This window comes from Saccopteryx leptura, chromosome 6 (assembly GCF_036850995.1).
Source record: "Saccopteryx leptura isolate mSacLep1 chromosome 6, mSacLep1_pri_phased_curated, whole genome shotgun sequence".
Lineage (NCBI taxonomy): Eukaryota > Metazoa > Chordata > Mammalia > Chiroptera > Emballonuridae > Saccopteryx > Saccopteryx leptura.
Window position 1 is genome coordinate 151,786,346 of NC_089508.1, and position 24,721 is coordinate 151,811,066.

The 24,721-nt window shown below is 40.9% G+C and overlaps 1 protein-coding gene across 5 annotated transcripts in view; it reads right to left on the reverse strand.

Moving 5' to 3' along the window:
- Positions 1–1,910: 1,910 nt before the first annotated feature.
- The window catches only part of UIMC1 (ubiquitin interaction motif containing 1), a 153,935-nt gene continuing 131,124 nt past the window's right edge, over positions 1,911–24,721 (reverse strand). For 3 of the 5 annotated variants that reach the window (XM_066342608.1, XM_066342606.1, XM_066342607.1), the window contains exons 9-14: positions 15,053–15,112; positions 10,140–10,218; positions 6,855–7,026; positions 4,397–4,460; positions 3,350–3,386; positions 1,911–2,371 (exon numbers count right to left, since the gene is read on the reverse strand). In XM_066342608.1, the coding sequence (XP_066198705.1) occupies positions 2,161–2,371; positions 3,350–3,386; positions 4,397–4,460; positions 6,855–7,026; positions 10,140–10,218; positions 15,053–15,112 (623 nt within the window). In that variant the 3' untranslated portion in view covers positions 1,911–2,160. The remainder of the gene's footprint in view (positions 2,372–3,349; positions 3,387–4,396; positions 4,461–6,854; positions 7,027–10,139; positions 10,219–15,052; positions 15,113–24,721) is intronic. The other 2 variants (XM_066342610.1, XM_066342609.1) reach the window with 1 other exon arrangement.

Sequence of the window (24,721 nt, forward strand, 5' to 3'; positions counted from 1 at the left end):
TGGCTGTTTCCCCTTGACCTCCCATCAGCTAACAAATATCCCATTCTTCCTGGTCCTGCTTATCTACATCATCCTCCAACTATCTGCCAATGACCCATGTTCTAAGTAGACTGCTCAATTTTAAGCTAAATAATTCACTTTGTAGAATCAGCCCTTTCCCCTTTCTTATCTTCAGGCAGAGATAACATACTATCCTGTTTACAGAGCTCTACCTCCAATAAATTGTTATTTAATGAGAAGACTAGTGAGTCAAGCTGATGAAATTAACCAATAAACTAGTTTTCTTTTCTTTTTTCCCTTAAGTGAGAAGCAGGGAGGCAGAGAGACAGACTCCCGAATACGCCCTGACCGGGATCCACTCAGCAAGCCCCCTATGGGACAATGCTCTGTCCATCTGGGACCACTGCTCCATTGCTCAGCAACTGAGCTATTTTAGTAACTGAGGTAAGGCCATGGAGCCATCCTCAGTGCCCAGGGCCATCTCACTCCAATTGAGCCATGGCTGTGGGAGAAGAGAGAAAAAGAGTGAGAGAGAGAAAGGAGAGGAGGAGGGGTGGAGAAGCAGATAGTCGCTTCTCCTGTGAGCCCTGACCAGAAATCAAAACTGGGATATCCACACGCTGGGCCAATGCTCTACCACTGAGCCAATCGGCCAGGGCTTGATAAATTAATTTTTATGATAAGGAAAACAGGAAAATAATCAACACTAGAGTTTAAATAAAGCATTTTCTTTAGGAATAAAGAGGAGCACCGCAGTGTCATTGCCATGGACAAAAAAATGGCTTTATTTGTTCTTCTCAGCCTTTGTTTCCTCATATGAAAACTGGAGAGGATAATACCTACCTCACAAGATTGCTGGCTGTAAAGATTAAATGAAAGTACATACATTGCCTGAACCATAGTAACTGCTCAAAAAATAATTGGTATTACTTATGTGATGCTGGCCTTAATGTCAGTGCCATCCAACAGCAAGACACGAGAGGAACAGGCAGTGAGCCTGCCATCTGCCTTCCAACTCAGACCCTGTGTGCAAGGTGCCCAGGCAGGAAGCAGTGTCTTCCAACCTAGCCATCTCTCAACTCCCCAGTCTAACACACACCTCATTTTCACTTTAAAATAAAGGAAAAGGTAACTTTGGACTTGATATCTCAGAAGTTAGGAGTGTCCTTGTATATCCTGTCCCAGGATCTTTTCCTGCTCAGTAACCACCTCCCATAGTCTCATTATGTCTTCACATCAGTTTGGGCAAAGCGAGCTTTCCTAACATCCTTGTTTGATCATCTTCCTCCGGTAGTTTCTTCTGCCCTTCGACACCCTCTCATGACTGTCTGTGCACTGAGGATATACAGTACACCTCTGTTCTGTTCTGGAAGCTCCTGGCCAATGTGGTTGAGAATGTGTATTTTCTACTAATGTACTGAATCAGGACCTATTTCCTGTCGCCGCTATGACCTCTGACAGCAAGAAAACCAAGCAGTTTTAACAGATGAATGTGCCTGGCATCACCACTGGTTAATCTAGGCAGAAAGAATAATTGCATAGGCACTAACTAAAAACAGAATGTTCATGGACACATTCCTTAGGAGAATGGCTCTGGCTGGGAATTCCTAACTGGGTTAGGCAACGAGAGGAGGCAACAGGTCACTGAGTGGGAGGACAGCAGAACAAGTGGTGTGTCTCAATGCAGTGGCACCTTGAAGAATGGATGTCAGAAAAGGTCATGAGAATAATCAGTGTTTGGAATTGTGCACTACACATTCAGTGAATATAGGCAGTAATATCAAAGGCCAGTGCAAACTTTCATTCAGAAACATGTAATTTATGAGTCTGAGAACTAGCTCCACAATTAAAATATCCCCACCAAACCCCGTAACACAGAGGAAAAATGGAAGACCTCCATTTCATTGAAATAAGGTTTCATACAAACATAGATAAATATATTTAAATTTTCTCTTAACTATAAGTAAATTCAAACAGGCTGTTATAAAACAGAACACTGTACACAGGTGTCTGGACAGAGCATAGAAAATAAAAACCAGAATGGTGGTGGAAATGGCAGGGCCAACACACATCCAACAATGAGCTGGGGGCCACTAAGACTTAATGAACATAGCTTGCCCCTATTGCTAATGGTTTTGTCAACCTTCAGACCCTAGAAATTCAGGATTTTCTTCTTCTTCCTCTGCCTGCTTTGGACCGTGTCCGGCTACCTGGCTGGACAGTAAACTGCTTTTTAAAGTCCACTAAGCAATTTGTGGCTTCTGAAATGGAAACAGAAGACTTGAAGGGAGACTCCTTTAAGTCAAGAGGTGCAAGGAGACTCTGCATCTCTCTGCTGTAGCCTGCTTCTTCCATCCCTGGTGAGTTTACCCTAGAAAGGAGAAAAAAAATTCAGAATTCAATATGTACCTGCTAATGAGCTTAGTTCACATAATCTTTGTAATCATCCAACCAGATAAATACTATCATTCCCCTTTTACAGATAAGGACACTGGGTAAACCATATACCTTAACGTCACACAGTTGGGCAGTGAGAGAATGAGGGTTCAAACCCAAATTCCAAACTTCTTAAATCCAAGCCCGAAGACCAGGGGGGGGGGGGGGATAGAGGTAGACAGGAGTAAGAAATAGCTTTTGCTCTGCTTCTTTTAATACTGTAAGTGAACTGAGCTATCACCCAATTCTTATTCAAGATATGCAAAGGTCTTGGAGGTATACAGAGGTCAAACAGTTCCCAGAGTGATTTCCTTCCTCCCTTCCTTCCTCCCTCCCTGCCTCCCTCCCTTCCTTCCTTTTTTCATTTTTATTAAGTGAGAGGCAGCAAGACAGAAAGACTCCTGCATGCACCCCAACCGGGATTCACCCGGCAAGCCCACTAGAGGGCAATAATCTGCCCATCTGGGGCCTGCTGCTCCATTGCTCTGAACAGAGCTATTTCAGCACCTGAGGCAAGACCAAAGAGTCATCCTCAGACTCAGGGCCAAAATTCGAGCCATGGCTGCAGGAGGAGAGGGAGAGAGGGAGAGAGGGAGAGAGGGAGGGAGGGAGGGAGAGAGAGAGAGAAAGAGAAAGAGAGAAAGAGAGAGAGGGAGTAGGGAGAGGGGGAGGGGGAGGGGGAGGGGGAGAGGGGGAGGGGTGGAGAAACAGATGGTCACTTTTCCAGTGTAGCCTGACCAAGAATCAAACCTGGGACTTCCACTCGCTGATACTCTACTGCTGAGCCAACCGGCCAGGGCCCCAGAGTGATTTCTACCTTCTGTGTATATCACACTATATACAGAACCCAGGACCAGGCCAGCACTTTTCTACAACTGCTGACAGCCACACTTCAATGCACACCCCAATTCACCTGAAGGCCACCGTTTCTGTAGACTTGGTCTTTATCTCTGCATCGGTGAGAGGAGAGAAAAAGCAGTAATGCTGTTAGTAGTGCTGTAATCATACTGCTCCTCACTGATTATGTGCTTCCTGTGTTCTTGGCACTGCTTTTCATCAGGCTCATCCAGGTAACCCAGCCCCTCAACTCCCAGACCAATGGAATGTGAGGGGCCATCCTAGAGGCTCAGTAGCAGAAGTACTGAGATGAACAACTTCTGAATAAATCCACTTCAAATCTGGACTTGAAGAACAAGGAGTTCCAAGGGAAATCTGCCACCTCCAGAGACTCACAACCTGCTCATCTAGAGGCAACAGGACATGGGGCTCAGAGAGGCTGCCTTTTTATAAAAGTCACCAGAAAGGGTTAAGCAAAAGTTCCTCTTCCACCTGCATCTAGCAAATTTCAACAATAGCAGCTAATAACAATCACAGTAATAATAGCAGCTAACACTGATCAAGGGCCTACTTGTGCCAGGGAATATTTTTGGAACTTTATTAGATATAACCCTTACAATCTGTGAAGTTGATATTACTAAACTCTATGCAATGCTTGTAACCAACCTACTCTACTGCTCCCTAACACTAGGCACAAAGAGACAGAGTCACTTCTTGCAATCCTTCAGGAGCTCAGGTTGGGATACTAAGCTAAGGTAACATAGGAATGAAGCATAAAATATTAGCAGGAGGCAGTAACGTCGGCACCTCTGATTCTCCATGCCTGTTCCTTAAGAAAGTACTTGGGTCTTGTATCATTGCCCTGACATTGGAAATGTTTTCTCCCAGATCAACAGGCATTCCTGAAAGTTTAGGCTTTATAAAATCTGAAACAAAATGCATGATGAATAAGACAAGCTATCTCTCCATCTTCTGTAGACAGAGACGACCTAGTCTGAGTCTCAAAGACCAGCTACTTAGGTCAAATGTGCACCTACATAACTCCAACAAACAGGGAGTTGGCAGTGGTTCCTTTCTGTAAGGTCTTAGCCAGAAGCCTAGAAAACTGGTCCTGGGTCCTTACCTGCAGTCTTGTGCTCAGACTGATCCAAGAGACTGAGGAGTCGGCCTTCATTACAATCTTTTTCCTGTGACGGAGGAAAACAAATGAAAAGGGAGGGTTACCTCACAGCAGAGAATCTAAATTTCCTTAGCCCAGATTACACCTGTCTCCAAGAGAAAGAGGTGTGGAGGTATACCTCTAGGGAAATCTTCCGCTTTCTATTGTAATAAATGAGGGTACACAACTAAAACAGCAAACCATGATAAAGAGAATACATCTTTATGCCAATATTATCCAAGAACAGACAGCAAAGAGAAGGCAAATTATTCCACCAAGATCATAATAAACAACAGTGGCTTTTGACCGATGATAGATTCGGAGAAATTTAACATAGAAGATAACAGTTCTGAGGTGACTTCTAGGGGCAGTGATGCCAGAGGAATAAACTGGCTCTATGGTATAAGCACATACCTATAAGTCCCAACTCCAAATTACCACCACAAAACTAACCCATCCATACAGGGGTCCCTTTCTTCTGTCATGACAGTTAATGACTTCTTCATCTTAGCATACAGTAATTGCTATGTGAGTAAGCCTACAATATGGAGCTGCTGCTTTATCTTTGATCCCTTAGCCAAGACTTGCTCTTCCTAATCTCTAATCACAAAGCCCAGAAAGCACATTCATCTTCCCAGCGACCAGGGGCCAGACCCACAGCTTCCTAAGGCCAGGCACACAAAGCCTTCAAGAGAGTTGATTTCAGATAGTGGCAGTGGTGGTATGATTAGACAGTAACCTTTTTGGAAAGCAATTTGGTAGTATGTTTCATGAGATTTTATTTATTCATTTAAACTTTTTTTTCTCTTATCAAATGAGAGGCAGGGAGGCAGAGAGACAGACTCCCACATGCAACCCAACTGGCATCCACCTGGCAAACTCCTCTGGCCCTGCTGCTTGGCAACCAAGCTATTTTTAGCACCTGAGGCGAAGCCATGGAGCCATCTTCAGTGTTAGGGCCAACCTGCTCATTCGAGCCATGGTTGCAGGGTTGGGGGGAAAGAAAGGGGTAGGGGAAGGGCAGGGGAGTGATGGAGAAGCAGACGACCACTTCTCCTGTGTGCCCTCACCAGGAATCGAACCCAGGACTTCCACATGCCGGGCTGACACTCTACCATTGAGCAAATTGGCCAGGGCCAATTTCATGAGATTTTAAAATGTTTATATCCATTGCCCTAAGAGTTCCGCTTTAGGAAATCTATTCTAAGGAAATAGTAGTTCAAAGACTGATTAATGTTTTAAATACAGTGTAATAATAATACAGAAGAACTGGAAAGAACCTGAATGTCCAACGATGAGAATGGTTAAGTGACTGAGTGATACAAACATTAAGAGTAATTTTTAAAAATAGTTTATCCCTGGCCCTGGCCAGTTTGCTCAGTGGATAGAGTGCCGGCCCAGTATGCAGATGTTCCAGGTTCAATTCCTAGACAGGGCACACATAAGAAGTGACCTGCTTCACTTCCCCTCCCTCTCTTCCTTCTCTCTGTCTTCCCCTCTGGCAGCCAGTGGCTCAACTGTTCAAGCATCAGCCTCAGGCACTGAGGATAGTTCCGTTGATTGGCCCCAGATGGGGGTTGCCAGGTGGATTCCAGTTGGGGTACATGTAGGAGTCTGTCTATTTCCCCTCCTCTCACTTAAAAAAAAGTTTAGCCCTGGCTGAGTGGCTCAGTAGGTTTAGCGCATCATCCTGACATGCCAAAGTTGTGTGCTTGATCCTGGGTCGGGCTACATGCGGGAATCAATCAATGAATGCATGGGTGGATGTAACAACAAGTCGATGTCTCGCTTTCTCTCTCTAAAATCAATAAATAGCCTGACCTGTGGTGGCGCAGTGGATAAAGCATCAACCTGGAATGCTGAGGTTGCCAGTTCAAAACCCTGGGCTTGCCTGGTCAAGGCACATATGGGAGTTGATGCTTCCTGCTCCTCCCCCCCTTATCTCTCTCTCTCTCTTCTCTAAAAAATGAATAAAAATAATTTAAAAATAAAAATTAAAAAAAATAAAATCAATAAATAAAAAATTGTAAATAGTTTAAAAATAAACGAAAGATATTTATGCTACAATGTTAAGTGTACATGCACACATACATATATAGTATAGTGCCACAGGAAAAAAAGTATGCATAAAAAAAAAGACTGGAAGAAATTATGCTTGATAATTTCCCCAATTCCTCATACTTTTTAATTTTATTTTTTCAATTATAGTTTACACTCAATAACTTCATACATTAAAAAAAAACTTCCTGTAGTTTCTACAATAAGATATTATTTTTTAATTAAATGAAAAAATATAATTTTAAACAGCACAAGTCTATTTCAAGATAAACAGAAGAAAGGAAGGGAGGACCAGAGGGGAGAGAAAACAATGCAGAACAGAACTTGGAGGTTCAGGTAGCCTTTCCCAAAACAGCCCACATACCTTTGGGTTCCTCAGTGACTGCGGCTGCTTCGCCTCCACAGCAGAATACACTCTCCCACTCTCAGAAGGCCTATCGCCCTGGTCACCCCTTGCCAGCTGGAGACAGGACTCTACGTGACACTGGTACTCTTGCAATGGGACCAGGGATTTACAGAGGTAACATTTCTCATTCCTAGCCAATCAGGAGAAAGGGAGAAAAGGCAGTTTTAAGATTTGATTTTGCCACTGGTCTCCTGGATATGTCTCAAATTGTGTTTTTATGTCTCCAAGTTATTCTGTGGAGGAGATATGTCAACCAATGCAGATCTGCTCAGCAGGACCGCCAATAAAACTAACCCGATGACAATCAAAAGAACTGAGTGATTAGTAGTCTTCCCTAGCTGCTTCTTGGTACCCTGCTGTTGCAGCAGTGGGATGGTAATAAAATCAGCTCTTCTAACTATCTCAAACAATGCTGATTGCTCTTCAGACATAAAATATTCTGTCAAACTCTTCTGAAATTAAGTATAGTAGTTTTTTCTAAGGGAAGTTAAAATTTAGACAGAAAAAGGAGCACCAAGAACATTAAATCAAGATGACAATTTACCAGGGTAGATGAACTTGTCTGATTAGTAAATCAAGACTGTCCATACGAGACTTCCTTAATTCTACAACTAGCAACATCAGCTAGGAAGTTACCAAAACCACGTGGTTCTGCCAGAGGCTCTGCATAATTTCATACACACAGCTTTATTTTTAACTTTTTTTATAACAGTCACGTTAGTAGAAAGAGAGGAAATTGTGTCCTTAAGGTAAGGCTTATTGGACATTGGTGAAAATGGAACCATTGGGGACGAAGGAAGAAAATGAACATTTATTATTTCCTCTGTTGTGAAAACTGGTAGAAGATGCTTTAGACACAATTTCTCAATTAATTTCCCACCCTATTAAGGAGGTACTTTTCTCCCCAAGATCCTATAGTTAATTATTGACAGAAGCCAGGTCTGCCTGACTCAGAAGATCATCTTAGTTTTAAGAAGCTAAAGAAAACTTTCCAAAGTTTGCTGTCTTAGACTTCTCTTTCTGGCTGTTACTATTCAATTATATACTACAGCAACAGAGATTTGGATTAGCTTTAGGAAAGAACTTCTCTGGAGGTCTTTAAAAGAGAAGAATAAGTAAGTCTCTCAAGTACTTAAGCATCTGGGAAAATGCAAGTAACACTTTTCCTCATGAGAAAAGCTAGACCAGTGTACCTTTCAGAGTTTTATCAATTAGTGTGAAAAGCTCTTCTTAATCTCCAACTATGTGACAGAGAGCAGCACTGGGGAAGGAGCATAAGTCAGGTATGCTTTGCCAGTTCTGACTACATGATCTCAACCAGTTTCTTAAAATTTTTCTTTAGTTTCTTTATTTAAAAAAAGAGAGAGTGCCTGACCAGGCCATGGCGCAGTGAATAGAGCATCAAACTGGGATGCCGAGGACCCAGGTTCGAGACCCCAAGGTCACCAGTTTGAGCGCGGACTCATCTGGTTCAAGCAAAAGCTCACCAGCTTGGACCCAAGGTCTCTGGCTCGAGCAAGGGATTACTCGGTCTGCTGAAGGCCCATGTTCAAGGCACATATGAGAAAGCAATCAATGAACAACTAAGGTGTCACAACGAAAAACTGATGATTGATGCTTCTCATCTCTCTCCGTTCCTGTCTGTCTGTCCCTATCTATCCCTCTCTCTGTTAAAAAAAAAAAAAGATAGTAACTACCTTACCAGCTATTGTGAGATTTATATAGTAAATAAAGCACCTAGCACAGTGGCTGGTACACAATATTATGTGCTCAACAAAGCTATTATTGTCGTTGCTGTCTCAGACACCTTTTATTAGATGCTGAGGAATAAAGTACAAATAGAAGCAAGTGTCTGCCTTCAAATAGCTAACAGCCTAGCCAGGGAAACAAATGTCAAAAAACGAACAAAGCAAAATTACCGAAATTCATTATGATTAATAGTCCTAGAACAATGTCCACATGACAGTAGGATCCCAAAAGGAAATAGTGATCAACTCTGCTCAACTGGATTAGGGAAAGCAACTGTTGGGCAAACAAGTGTGTTACAAGTGTGTTAGGTTTGCTTGCTTGCACTTTGCCTGATGGGTGCATGAGCACGGGGCAGTGCAATGTGTGTACAGTCTATGTTAGGCTGTAGATGTTTGCCCACAGGGTAGCAGATTGTAAATTGCAGATTGCCTGCCACCATTGAGAGGGGCCAGTGTTTGATATTGTTTGACAGAGAAGGGGTCCCCACCACCTGTTTTGCTGTCAGCCCTGAGAGAAAGAAGCAGTTTTCCCTGCCTGCTTGCTAGTCCCCCGTCTCCAGACTGATAAACGAAACCTCCTCCGCTCTATAGTACCTCTACCATCTGCCCGATTCCAAAGTGAACCTGCATGCCCACAACCACTGGCCTTACAGCAACGCTAAAATCTGTGTTACAAAGACAAACATTCCTGCCTAATCACTAAATGCTCTAATGTACTGTTGGTAATGTCTTTACTTTTCGGAGGCAGCACTCAAACCCAACTACCCCCTAACCCCCTAGAATGTGCTTTCTTTGTCAATCTACAACCCACAACCCAAGGACGTCTTCTATATTGCCCAACCTCTGCAACCAACTCAACTGCTGTATCATTACATCTAAAAACAGCTCACTGCTTCCCAAAAGCACCAAACACCAATATGCAAGTTTCAGAGAAAAAAATTTTTATTTTAGTTTCAAAATTAGTTTCATGCAGCCAAAACAGTGGGATTACCTGACATACGAAACTATTACACATCTGTACATGTGCACATGCACACACACAAACTTTAAGTTATAGGAAATAAAGTTTATGTTGGCAGGTAGTGTTAAAAAAATAAAAGTTGCAGACATTAGTAACATAACTCAACATCCTTAATTTGGTATAAATGTGATATGTTTTCTTGTATTCTACTAAATCATTATAACATAAACTATTTTATAGAACTGGTATGTTGAAATTTAGCCTTACTGTTTTAGCTTATGCTCCAATTCCAAAGCTAAGAGTAATGCGGAAGTGATGTGCATAGCAGGGTTATTTTAGAGTAATAAAAAGGGATACATAGAGGCCATACATAGTGATATAAACTGGGAATAAGAAAAAGAAATTCAGGCATCCAAGCAACAAAGTGATTGGCAGGCCAAAGAAACCCAGGGTAAGCCAAGAATCAGTCTCTTTTTCTGGTCCAAGCAATGGTATGTTAAACAAGAGCTCCCTGAACACAGCATACCTACTTACTTCTCAGTGTCCAAGGAAATCTGGGCAGCTATCCCACTGTCACTCTTGCTCTGGGCTTTTCTTTGTCTCCAAGTCAACACTTTCAACAAAAAAGAAGAAGAAAAACTGTTAGTTAGCAGTAGACTCTGAATCCAAAAGACAAAGTGTATATGAAGAAGCAAAGTTTAAAACCCTATTCCACTGGGAGATGTGCACTGTCTGGGAGACAGCTGCCATTCTAGCAGAGAATAATGCCTGTAATGTATGGACTGAAACTGCCAGCTACAAGATATGCTTGGATTTGCTAATGAAATCTATCCCCTATTTTCCACAAGAACTAAAGACCTACTTTATACCAAGAAACGTTTTTGTATATTATCCCAACCTGCAGCACCTACGGGAGAGATTTATACTTCTCCAATCAAAATTCTGACTGTCTTAAATTAAGATTAAAGGTAATTAAAGTTTATCCTCTACCCTCCCGAATCATCTTCAAACAGAATATTATCAAGACGTCTCCTAATTCTATACTTGGGTAACTATGTTGTTGGGTATTTCCGCCCCTTAAATACAAGACTTTATATTTGTCCCTGTTCTTTTCAGGTGAACATTCCAGCCTGTGGAGTTACTCTGAAGTCTTGATTCTGTCATCTGATATCGGCTCACTTTTCCACCTCTGTGTCATCCGCATATGTGACAAGAATACTTTCTATAAATACATCCAAGTCACTGGGGAAAAATGGTTGTAAAGGACATGGCCAAGGACAAAAAACTGTAGGTATTATCATAGAAGCCTATCTTTTCCCCCTGGTCCAAGTTTCCTGTAAATATTTGATCAAGCAAATATTTATAAAGAATCTTCAGCCCTGGCCGGTTGGCTCAGCGGTAGAGCGTCGGCCTGGCGTGTGGGGGACCCGGGTTCGATTCCCAGCCAGGGCACATAGGAGAAGCGCCCATTTGCTTCTCCACCCCCCCCCCCCCCTCCTTCCTCTCTGTCTCTCTCTTCCCCTCCCGCAGCCAAGGCTCCATTGGAGCAAAGATGGCCTGGGCGCTGGGGATGGCTCCTTGGCCTCTGCCCCAGGCGCTGGAGTGGCTCTGGTCACGGCAGAGTGACGCCCCGGAGGGGCAGAGCATCGCCCCCTGGTGGGCAGAGCATTGCCCCTGGTGGGCGTGCCGGGTCTCCCCATTTCCAGCTTCAGAAAAATACAAAAAAAAAAAAAAAAAAGAATCTTCAGTGTGCAAGTAATTTGAAGAGATAGAGGTGGGGTTCTTGCTCCTAAAGACCTTACAATGTATTCAGGGGGACAGCACATACATTAAAATAACTGTAATACCAAGTGTAAGAGATGTGCATAATAAAACAAGATCATACACACAAGCAACTATTAATAGTATTTGTCTCTTGGGAGGATGACAGGAACACTTGAAGACTAGAATAGGAAGGAGGTATGTTTTTCACTTCATACTTTCTGTACTGTTAAATTAAAAATTAAAAGGGAGAAAAAGAGATCAGATTATAGAGAGTAGGCAATCTATTTCTAATGTTCCTTCCAACCCAGAGATTTTAAAAGTAAAAATAAAGTACTGCAGGAGAAAAACATCCTGGACATAGTTGTATAACCACCTTCAAATCCTCCCCCTACTCTATCAGCCAGCCCACATTTCTCCATCTTATGTACAAGGACTTCATGAGAGATTTTATCAAGTGCCTTACTGAAATCAATTCTTAAAAGGTTGACACCTGACAGATTACAGAAACCTTTAATGGTTGTTTTTTCTCCTCTCTCTTTCCATTTGTCCCCCATCTTGACTACCAAGTATTTTTCTAAAAGAAATACTTGGAAACCACTCCACAGACAGGGCTGGAAACAGAATTAATTGCTTCTAGCACTTTATATACCTCTACTGCACTTACAGCACATTTGTTATTTTCTTGTATGTCAGTCTTTCTACACCATGTAACTTTCTGAATTTAAGAGATTCTAAGTTTTTTTAAAGTATTATTTATTGATTTTAGAGAGAGAGGAAGGAAAGAGAGAGAGAGACACAGGAACATGTAGCAGTTCCTGTATGTATCCTGCCCGGGGATCAAATTGGCAACCTCTATGCTTTGGGACAATGCCCTAACCAACCAAGCTCTCTGGCCAGGGCTTTCTGTTTGACTTTGGTCTCTTCAGTATCATCAGCAGAATCAAGCACAAAAGATGCTAATAAATACCTGCCAAATAAATCATAGCAACGGATTCAAGGAGAAAAAAAAGAATTCTTGCTTTATGAGGACCTACTGCGTACCAAGGACTCTCTAAACATAATTTCTAATCCTTAGAATAAAACCCTACAAGGCATATATCATTACCTGTATTTTATAGATGCCACAATATTAAATAACCTGATCAAGATCACAAAGCTAAACAACAACAACAACAACAAACCCCAGGGACTGCAATACAAGTCTGACTTTAAAGAAGCATATGTTCTTCTAAAAGAGCAAGCTGCCTCTCCTGGGAAATTAGAGGTTAAAGGATGGGAAGAAAAAATGTGATAAGTGGTAAGTGAGTGGGCAGGTGGAAAAGAATCTGAGGGGAGAGAGCAGACAGCTGTGAACTATATGCTAATTCTATTATTTAATGCTATGATCAGTGTAGATGGGACTGAGACTTGTAGATAACTTTTTCCTTTGAAACCTACTACCCCTACAAAGGAACAGAAAGGTGTAAGCTGACCTTAAAGGAGCCTCCAACTCCAGTTTATGAGGGTTGAAATAGCTATTTCAGCCCTGGCTGCAGCCATGAAACTGAAATCTAAAACCCTTGCACCCAAAGATTTCCAAAGAGAACAATGGAGTCTGAGGACAGCTATCAGAAAAACAAGGACCAGGGCAAGGTAAAAAAAATAGAGGAGAGGAGGGCTATCACTAAGAGCTGAGAGAGCCACGTATAAATCTACAATCATTAATTAAGCTCTTTATACATCACTGAATGGAAAACACCCTAAGGAGCTGTACTTGGGACTTGCCTTGGCACTGTCAAGATACCAGAAAGCAGCAATGCCTAGTGGAATAAAGAGTTGGACAAAATGGTATATAAATTGGGATTCTACTAGCTGTTCACCATAGGCAAATAACTTGACCTCTAAGAGTATTAGTTGACTAACCTACAAAATTAGATGATATAGCATCTACCTTCATGGGTTTTGGTAAAGATCACATCAGATAATCCAAATAAGTTGTTAGTGTCCAGCCCACAGAAAACACTCAGCAAACGTTTAAGTTGCTAATTGTAATTGTCATTTATTACTCTTCCAGACTTATTTCTTATCTTTGCCAAAGATTTAAGCCCATCCTTAGAATAAGCACTTACCAGCCTGTCTATAATTTGGGTTAGGTCTTAGTCTTAAGTGGTTCCCACACTAATTTGCACAAACATAATGGACAGCAAATAACCAAAGCATTCCAGAACAATTATCAATATTATGTAAACATCAGTACATTTATTTCCAAAATCCAAAGACAAGCAATCAAAAATAAAAGCACAGTGCCTATAAAAGTGAAAACAATGGCTCCTTGAGGAGAGCAGAAATTACATATACAAAGAACAGACATTTGTCATCCTCAATTTCTCTCCCTCAATCTCAAAACCACCTCAGCAGAAAATAGCGGGAGGCCACAGATTTGTATATGTTCCTGTTAAAAGTGCCCTTCCGCCAGCTGGGTACATCCTCAGTGGGCTGTAAAAGGAAGAAAAGGAAGAGGAAGAAGGGAAGGTGCACTTCACCTGCATGTTGCCTGCTGCAATGCTGCTGGCCTCCCCTAAGAAACCAGTCCCACCTGACCAGGCAGTGGCGCAGTGGATAGAGCGTCAGACTGGGATGCGGAGGACCCAGGTTCGAGACCCCAAGGTCGCCAGCTTGAGCGCAGGCTCATCTGGTTTGAGCAAAGCTCACCAGCTTGGACCCAAGGTCTCTGGCTAGAGCAAGGGGTTACTCGGTCTGCTGTAGCCCCACAGTCAAGGCACATATGAGAAAGCAATCAATGAACAACTAAGGTGTCCCAATGAAAAACTAATGATTGATGCTTCTCATTTCTCATTTCTCTTCAGGACACCTTAGTTCCTGTCTGCCCTATCTATCCCTCTCTCTGACTCTCTCTGTAAAAAAAAAAAAGAAAAAAAAAAGAAACCAGTCCCAACAAAAAGGCTATCATTAACATTAATTATCTACCATTCTCTGAGTGATGTGGCTATTTAAATTTAAATCTTAATTAGAATTAAATATTACTGTTCACAAAAACTAGGGTACAACTAATAGCTTCATATTCAGTTTTGAAATATCCTCTCATTTTTGTGAGCAGTATATATATAATATATAATATAAATATATGTAATATAGTATATATATACTATATATATATATATATATATATATAGTATATATATATATAATCTAAAATTCAGCTCCTCAGCATACCTATGAGCCACATTTCAAGTGCTCAATAGCCACACATGACTACTGGCTTCCACATTTGACCCCACAGATATAGAACATTTCCGTCACTACAGGCAATTTCATTGGCAAGTACCGTTCCTTTAAGAGATAACCAGAACTAATACTATCATTCCTTAAGTCTGTTTAACTTGGGCACAAGAAATCCAAGTCTCTCTGGTATCTCTCATCACCTAGATTCAAATCCTCACATAACTCTGATCTGTCATCTGGGGGAACATTTCTAATCTGACTTGAACACCCACTCCTACTCTCAAAATGACTCTGCCTTCCGGAATTTGTGTCAGTGATCAACAAGACCCCTAATGTTCTCAAACTCTTCTGAAAGTTCTCTTCACCTTCTTGTGGTTGTCTTCTGAGGCTACGCCTCTTGTTGTACCTTCTCAAGTACGTACTGGCTTGTTTCTTCTTCCTTACACCACAGTACTACTGACCTGGAGTTGGAGTCGATGGCCTCTTCCTCCTCGTTCTTGCTTCCCGCCTACTGGGGAAACCTAGTTTGGAGCACAAATCTTGTGTTACTCGTGCGATCTCATCCTGAAGTAGTAGTCATCTCTTATCCTCCTGGTCACCAGCCCCCCACCAGCCACCTACACTTCCCAGCCATTCACTGAAAATTTTAACATATCACTTACGGTCTTCCTCTTCACCACTCCTGCCATCATTCTTGGTGATTTCAATATCTATACACTGTATTAGACTGAAGCATATGAAGTTGCAGTTTTATAGGTTTCAACCTAAGGTATGTTCCATCCAGTACTCCTGACCACTTGACCATCTAGTCCCATGATCATACCCTCCCAGCCTTTCTCAAGGTGGGCAGGGTTCTGAAGGAAGTAAGCCTAATGCCCTAAGTCATCTATTGTATGTGATGAATTAATTTCTGCATCTAGAATGGCTGGTACCAGTTTTGTACCATTCTTGAGAAAAGTAGGATAACAATCTGTTTATTTTCTGTGTTCTGCGGTTCCGACGGAAACCCTGGTCGAGCCTGTTAATAATTGTGCTGCTTGCAAGATCTCAATTTCAGAAGTCCTATTCTCTGATCACCACCACCAATCTTTTCCAACTCTCTCCCTCTAGTACTCTAACTGCAATAATTCTTCAGTGCCTGTAGGACATCTAATTTCAGACTATCACCTTTTCAGTATCCATTACCCTGTTATGGCCTCAGTTTCCTTCTTACCTTATTTAGATCTCAGTAATCACATGAACAATTCCTTCAAATATTCCCTCAACTTATTTTTAATTTTTCTTGTACTCCTTGGCAAAACCCAGTTTTGGTTAAATCTAGCCCTCCACCTTATATGTTCATATGAACATTATATGTTCCTACATAAGCAGCACAACGGTGCTGACTGGGCTCACGTTATATTTAAGACCACAAACCTCAAGCGGCCCCTCAGTACTGCCTAGCAACCCTAATATGTTTCCATAGTCAGTTCATTCTTGCACTCTCCCAGAGGCTATTTCTCATCTCCTGCACTGTCCTCCCACCTACAGTATACATTCTGACTTTGATGTCATCGTTCTTTTCTGTTTCAATGTAACAACTTTATTGAGCTACCACTCACCCGTTATATATAATTCACTAGTTCAAAGTATAATTCAATGGTTTTTAGTATATTCACAGAGTTGTAGAACCATCAACTTTAGAAGATTTTCATTCACTGAAAAGGCAATTTATTCTTAGTAGTCATTAGTCTCCACTTTCCCCCAAACTCCAGTCTTAGACAACCACTAATCTGCTTTCTGTACCTATGGATTTGCCCGTTCTGTGCATGTCCTATAAATGGAATCCTACAGCATGTGGGCTTTTGTAACTGGCTTCCTTCACTTAACATATGTTATAGCACATGTAAGTGCTTCATTATTTTTTTTCCCACTGTGGCTGCATCATATCACATTCTCACCAACAATGTACTCCACATTTTTGCTAACATTTGTTATTTTCAGGTTTGTTTAATAGATATCCTAGTGGGTTTAGGGTATTAATTTCATTGTGCTTTTGACATGTATTTCCCTAATAACTAATGATGTTGATCATCTCTTCATGTTCTTGTTGGCCATTTGTAAATCTTTGGAGAAACGTCTGTTCAACTCCTTTGGTTTAACTGGGTTATGTTTTTGTTGTTGAATGGTACAAGTTCTTTTTTTTTGGGGGGGGGGGTACAAGTTCTTTATATACTGAAATCTAGACCTGTGCAGACATATAATTTGTACATATTTTTCTCCCATTCTGTAGGTTTTCTTTTCACTTTGATAGTGTCCTTTGGTGCACAACAGTTTTAAAATTTGATAGAGTCCATTTTACCTATCTTTTTTTCATGTTGCTGGTGCTTTTGGTGTTTAAGAATCTAAGAAGCCACTGCCAAATCTAAGGTCGGGAAGATTTACCTCTAAGAGAGTTTTATAGCTTTAAGCACTTACATTTAGGTCTTTGATCCATTGTTTTGTATACGGTATAAGGTATGGGGTACCACTTCTATTGCATGTGGATATTCAGTTGTCCCAGCCACATTTGTTCAAAGACTTTTTCACCCACTGAATTGTCCTGATACTGTTGTCAAAACTGATTGTGCATAAATGTCTAGTTTTACTTCTAGACTCTCAATTCTATTCCATTGATCTATATATCTATCCTACATCAGTACCACACTGTCTTGATTAACAAGTTATAAAATCAGGAAGTGTGAACCCTCAGCTTTGTTCTTTATCAAGACTGTATTTTGGCCTGACCAGATGGTGGCGCAGTGGATAGAGCGTCGGACTGGGATGCAGAGGACCCAGGTTCGAGACCCCGAGGTTACCAGCTTGAGCGTGGGCTCATCTGGTTTGAGCAAAGCTCGCCAGCTTGGACCCAAGGTCGCTGGCTCGGGCAAGGGGTTACTCAGTCTGCTGTAGCCCCATGGTCAAGACACATATGAGAAAGCAATCAATGAACAACTAAGGTGTCGCAACAAAAAATTGATGATTAATGCTTCTCTCTCCATTTCTGTCTGTCTGTCTCTATCTATCCCTCTCTCTGTCTCTGGGGGGGCAAAAAAAAAAGGACTATATTTTGGCTCTTCTGGTTCCTTGTATATTCCAATCTCAAAAAATGGAGTCACCATTAACCCAGGTGCTTGGGCAAAACCTTAACATAACCCAAGTTTTCTTTCTTACACTACACCAAATCCTGTAGAGTCAACCTTCAAAATACAGCCCAAATTTGACAATTTTTTCACCTCTCAGCTAACACTGTTATCCAAGAAAGTATTAGACCTTGTCTGGAATACTGCAACAGCCTCCTGCTTAGTCTGTTCCCTTTTACATTTTGCTCCTGTACCTCAACAGACTATTTTCCACACAGTAGCCAGTTAGATTACACCACTCCTTTGCTCTCATCCCTTCTAGGGCTTTTCATCATATTTAGAAGAAAAGTACAAAATTCCCATGTGAACTGACCACTGTTTCTCTCTCTCCTATTTTTCCCTGTTGTTCATCCCACTTCATTCATTGTGGCTTCCCTGCTACACTAAGAAACACTTCAAACACATTCTTGCATTAGGGCCTTTATATATTCCTTTACCTGGAATGATTATTCAAATATCAACTCAAAAAGTCTTCCTTAATCTTTTTTTTTAAGAGCCCCCCCCCCCCCATCTTTCCTACCCAGGTCATTCTCTAGCCCTTTTTTAGCCTTACTTTTCTTAAATTTTATTTGTTTCCTGCCATGAGAATATAAGCTTCATGAGAGTACAGATTTCTCATTTGTTCAGTGCTGTATCCTCAACTTACACAACAGTAGCTGGGTTATACAGTAGGTGCTAAATAAATATTGGGCTGTCCGTTAAAGGAGTATAAATAAATAAACAGCACAGTCATCTTATGAATTATTCAGGGAGACTCTCTAAGCTGAGCATCTTACAAGTGGGCTTAGCCAGAAGCCTGAGCTAAAGCTGCCTTCTCTCTCATCCTGACCCTTAGTCATAAAGTTTGAGTGATTCTCTCATCAAAAGATTCTCATATCTGTCCACTTCCACTGACACAGCTTCATTACTTGTCTCCCTGTTTCTAGTCTCAATTGCTCCAATCCATCTTTCATACTGCTCAAAGAACTCAGGCCTAGTATTACCAGTTGCATGCATAGGAAGCCTTCTGTGACTCGAGAAGGCCCCAATCTCTGCACTTGAACAGAACCCTATGTTCATATCTATCATAGCGCCTCTCATAAAACATTCTAACTACGGCATTACCTGTTTATTTCTCCCAGCAGAAACTCTCTTCCTCACTTCAGAATTCCACATTCCTAGCATAAAATTGACACTTAATATAAATGTATATTTAATGAGTCAAATTGGCAAGGTAGTTTCTTATTCACAAGTTTGATGAAGTATTTTCCTGGCTTTAAGAACAGAATATTTTTAAAACTTAGATTAAAATGTCTCTAGAGCCTGATCTGAAATAACTGTTGAAATGGAAAGACCTTATCTGCCTCATTCCACTCAATAAATAAATTCTTATTATTCTCTTGGGTACTAGATTTCATCATCTTATTCTATTAGAGGTAGCTTCTAACCCAAAAATCCTAATGACAATGTCAACAGTTCCTAAGTATACACAACCCTAAAAAAGGCAGGCATCCTCAGGTCCATTTTACAGACAAACAAGAAAGAGCTCAGAAGCTTCACTCCTAGAAATACCTGGTCTAGGCTATGATTCCAAGTCTGTTAGATCCTAAAGCCAGTACAACACCAAACTGCCTTCTTTGCTGCTCAGAAGTCACAGAGGACCCCTGTCCCTATACAAGTTGCAGCAATTTCCTTTCAAGTTGAGAGATAAATTTCATTTCTCAAGAGGTACATCTGAATGTTGAGCTCTTGACCTTAACCTCCAATGCTGCTGTAGTCAGCCCCTGCATCTGAAGCGTTAGCATGTTCAACGCCTTTCCATACAAAGACAAAAATACTCATATAAAAATATTCTTAGCAGTGCCCTCTACCTCGAGGAAAGAGTCAATACTGAGAAAATCCTTAAACCACACAATTCCAATTTAGAATGTAAAAATAAAGGCTCTAGAACCATTATATTTTTATGAACAAAATTTCTCAGTCTATGAGGTATTGAATAATTTAGAGGTCTTAGAAAAACAGCCATTTGTCTAGTTCCTACTAGTACTTGTATATAATATTTATAGCTTAATCTTTTTCTCTAACAGCTGGAATTTTTATTTAAGCAATCTGACAATATATATTGAGAATTCCAAAATAACTCATCTTCTAATCCATGAATTATACTTTGGGAAACTACTCTGAGGAAATCATCTGAATTCAAATGAGATCATACAAAAAAGATATTTTATCAAAGTATTATTTATAACAATAAAAAATTTAAACAAAAAAAAAATTTAAACAACCCAATGTCCAAATAAAGGATAAAATACTATGCAGGAATTCAAAATAGAGACTGAAAAGAAATATACCAAAACATGAACTGTAATTTGGGAAGGGGAGGGTGTTGGTTTTAGGTGATTATTTTGGGATGATTATTTTTCTATATTGCCCTTTTATTTTTTCAATGAGCATATACCATTTTAATCATTTAAAAACTGTTCAAATACGGAGGGACACCCTAAATGAAAAAATAGATCTAGGCAATGATCAACAGTGACAATTACCTGAAAGTCAGAAAGATCAGTCTGATCCCACTGATCAATCTTAACATCATAAAAGAAAGGTAATCAGATAGTATGTAACCTCCCAATCTGATGGAATATAAAATACATTATACTTATGAAGTACTCTTGTCAAAAATAAATAAAACTGGATCTGATCAAGCCTCAAATCTAACTAAAGTTTCTAGAAAATACAGTCTGGAACAGAAGAACATTTTAAAGATAGAAAAAGGATACAATCAGCAAGATCCAGGAGAGAAATTCTAAAAAACAAAAAGCAAGTCTCTTTAACAAATAAATCATTAAGAAAAAAAGAGAAAGAAAGGAGGATAGCATAGATTAAAAGAGGCATAACAACAACAAAAAAAGGCATAACAGAGATGAATCTACTGTATAAGCCTTGTTTAGACCCTAATTTGAACAAACCATTAAAAAATTAAGAGAACTGGAGAAAGGGAGATGCTGACTGGTACTGTAGCATTATTTATTATTATTATTATTTTTTTAAAACAGTCCTTATCTTTTAGAGATACACATTAAAATATTTATAGGTAAAATGAGAAAGAAATCTAGTGTGGGGGTGGATGAACGGCAAGTTATACATGATAAAAGACTGGCCACCTGCTGATAATTGCTAAAGCCGCAAAATGGGTGTACAGGGATTACGTTGTTAAACAATAAAAAAAATTGCCTCAAAATAAAAACTGATGTTAAAAGCTAACTATGTAAAAACAAAAAAGTAAGGAAAGGATATACAAAGTGCCTTGGGTTGAGGTGGATCATTGATGAATTTTTTCCTAAGTAAAATTTCCCTGAAATCTTCAACAATAAAGATATACTACTTTTTAAAAATGTTAGAAGGTGAAACAGACTAATGATTAAGAGTGGAGCCCTTGGATAAATAGCAAATTCCAGGGCTGAAGCCGAAGTCAAGGTAACCCCATGACCTTTTCTAATAAAAAGTAAGAAAGTGCTCAAAGAACAGATGGGCATAAGCCAAAAAGTCATAAAAGACAACCTGAAATGACTTTTGAATGTGGAACAATTTGAACATCAAAATGACTACTTGAAAAATGATTCATAACACATTAAATTTAAAAAAAATGAATCCATAAGTCCATAACACATTTAGACAAACATTAATGAGGAAGGAGAGAGAGAGAGTTCCTCTCTAGAGAAGAATACCAGTCATAAAAACAAGGCACCATTTACTACAATAGTAATAATTAATTTAAGCAAGAATTACCAATGGATGCTAAAACCATGGGTGAATGCCTGTTTAGGAACAGGATATTCTTACAGCCTTAAATCATCACCCCACAGATGACATTACTGAACACAATGGGAAAAGGGTATGTTTACAGAAGAAAATCTGATAGACGCCACCTGAAACAAGATTGAATTTAACAACCCCAATAGCATAAATTACTATCACTTGCTCCCTGATGTAATTGTGTAATGGGCTGAATGTTTGTGTTCCCCCAAAATCTATATGTTGAAATCCTAACCCCAGACATTAGAGTAATGGCTGTGTGCGAGATACCCTTGATCTCTCCCCTTGAAATTTCAACAGTGGTGTGGGGGATAGAGTGTCATCCCAGAAAACTGAGGTTGCTGGTTCAATCCCAGGGTTGCTGGCTCAATCCTGAAGAAACCAGCTCAAACCAAGGTACCTGTTCAGGCCTGGTCAGAGCTCAATCCCAAGCTTGACCTCAAGATCACTGGTTCAAGTCCCAGTCAAGGCAGGTATAAGAAGCAATCAATGGGCACCCACTGAGTGGAACAAGTTGATGTTTCTTTTTCTCTCTCACTCTCCTCTTCCTCTCAAAAAATAAAATAAAAGTATAAATAATAAAATGACAATAACTACATACCTATCAATAATTAAAGGTAAATGGATTAAATGCTCTAATCAAAACACACAGGATGGCAGCCCTGGCTGGTTGGCTCAGTGGTAGAAGTCAACTCAGCTTTGGAAGTCATGGGTTTGATTCCCGGTCAGGGCACATAGGAGAAGCGCCCATCTGCTTCTCCACCCCTCCCCCTCTCTTTCCTGTCTCTCTCTTCCCCTCCTGCAGCCAAGACTCCATTAGAACAAAGTTGGCCCAGGCACTGAGGATGGCTCCATGGCCTCCACCTCAGGCACTAGAATGGCTCTGGTTGCAAAGGCCCAGATCGCCCCCTGGTGGGCATGCCAGTTGGATCCCAGCTGGGTGCATGCGGGAGTCGGTCTCTCTGCCTCCCCACTTCTCACTTCAGAAAAATACAAAAATGGAGTGACGTCAGAGAAATGGTGCCGTGAGGAGTGCGACTGACAAATCTCCCCAAAATTTCAACAAGTTCATCAACCAGAGACAGAAAAATCTATCCTTGGAGTGTCCGGGAGTTCCACACACTGAAGGCGAAAGTAGGGTTGAGCGAAAAATTGACTAAATATATAATCAACCCTGAAGGAAATAAGTTGGACAAAAAAATACTCTGCCTTCCTCACTAGCCTGAGCAAAGGCTGCTTTCACTTGAAACTGAGAGTAGGGGGTGGCTAAGGGTGTGGAGGAGGCTAGGCTGCGGCACGGATATTCCTTCAAGCTGAGAAAAGAGTGTGCCTGTGGTGAATTAGCCCACGCAAGCAAACGCCCGGGCGCTGCGAGCATCCCAACCACCTGTGCCACAGGCAGCAGCTGCCAGCGGCTCACAGGGAGTGCGCCAAAGCAAACTACCCTATGCCCGATCTTTTCTAGGCAGGCGGGGCACCTCACCCAGCCATTCAAGCTAACAATCAAGCCTCAGGGGAGGAGCGCACGGGCAGCTTGCAGTCCTTTCTATAGCAGATCGGCAGATCCAATCGCTGATATTAGCTTAACCCACAGTCTGCTCACCTCCCAACTGACCTACGCGGCTCTAGTTGACAAGATCTCTCTCAGTTCAGCGATCTAAGACAAGAGGCGTGATATTTTTTAGTGCCTCTTGCTAAAGGGGTGGGGGCAACTTCTGATTGGCAGAGCTTTCATACTCAGGGATATACGCTAAAAAGAGGGACTTGGCAGATGTTAAGACCTCCTGTACTGCAGGCAACGACTGGTGCATCTTCTTCCCAGCCAAAACAGGTTACAAAGTGTGGAAAGCCCGGGGAGAGTGCTCCCACAGAGTGCTAGGCTGCTGAACAGGCCTGGAGGCTCATAGAAAGTCACCTTGAGAGCAATTCGCTCCCAGCCCTGCGTGATTACACTGGCGGCTCTGACTGCCAACGCCTTACCCAGAGCCCTAAATTGAGTGGGGATAGAGTGAGGATTTGCCAGCTCTTTGAGCCTCTTACTCCCCAGGCAGAAGCAGCGACAGCCTCATAGCTGGATCATCAGGCTGCTAATTCAGGAAGGAGAGAGTAGGAGAGAGGCTACGGGAAAACGAACTCTCTCATTGTCAGAGCCTGCAAACGCTAACAAGCCTTGACTACCAACGAGACTGAAGCCTAATATATGACATTGCCGTAGAGTATCATCAACTGCAAATCTCCACCTAAGCGTGCCACAGGGGCAGAGCCTGGGGTACAGAGTCACCGACCAGGAAGAGGGAGAGGAAATAAAAAAGAAGAAGTTAACCTCTCAAAATCAAGAAAATTCCACAGACTTTATAACTTGCTCCACTATTTTTTTGTTTCTTTCATTTTCTTGCCTTTATTATTATTATTTCTATATCCTCCACCTTGGACCTTTAATTCTCTGCCTGTCTTATTCTGTCCTCTTCTTGAACTATACTACCCATAAGTGTTACATTTTATTTCTTTTCTTCTTCTTTACTCTCCATGAGGGTTACACTCCAAAACCCTTAACTCTCTCTCTCTCTCCCTCTTTTTGTTTTTTTGTTTTTCTTCTTTTCCTTTCCCCCTTTTTCTTATTTCTCCCTCTCTATTAGTTTCTTCTTTTCTCCATTTACTTTTCCTCTCATTCAATCCTCAATCACAAACAAATTATTTAGTTTGGGACTCAAGTTTTTTTTTGTGTGTGGCATTTTGGGCGCTTTTTACCTCGCTTTTTAACTCATTAGCAATCCTCCCAACCCAGGATCTCAATTCTATTTAGTTTTTACTCACTTAATACAATAGGTTTTTTTTCCTTTTTTCTGTTTCCCTCTTATCCCTCTCATTATATCTTTTAGTCAACCCATCACTTATAAGCAAATAATTTTATATTTGACCCAAATTTTTTCCTTTTTTGCATTTTGTGGGTCCCTACTTCCTTTTTTGCCCCTTGAATACTTCCCCCCAACTCAGGCCCTCCGTTATAGGCAGTTTTTGCTCCATTTAGCATAATATAATTCACAGTTCATCACGATATTTTCCTGAAGAGGAGGGGAAGAGAAAAAAAAATGGGGGAGAAAAATAATAAATTATTATTGGGGTTTTTTTGTGTTTTTTTTCTCCAAATTTTTTTTTTTACTTTTTATTCTTTAT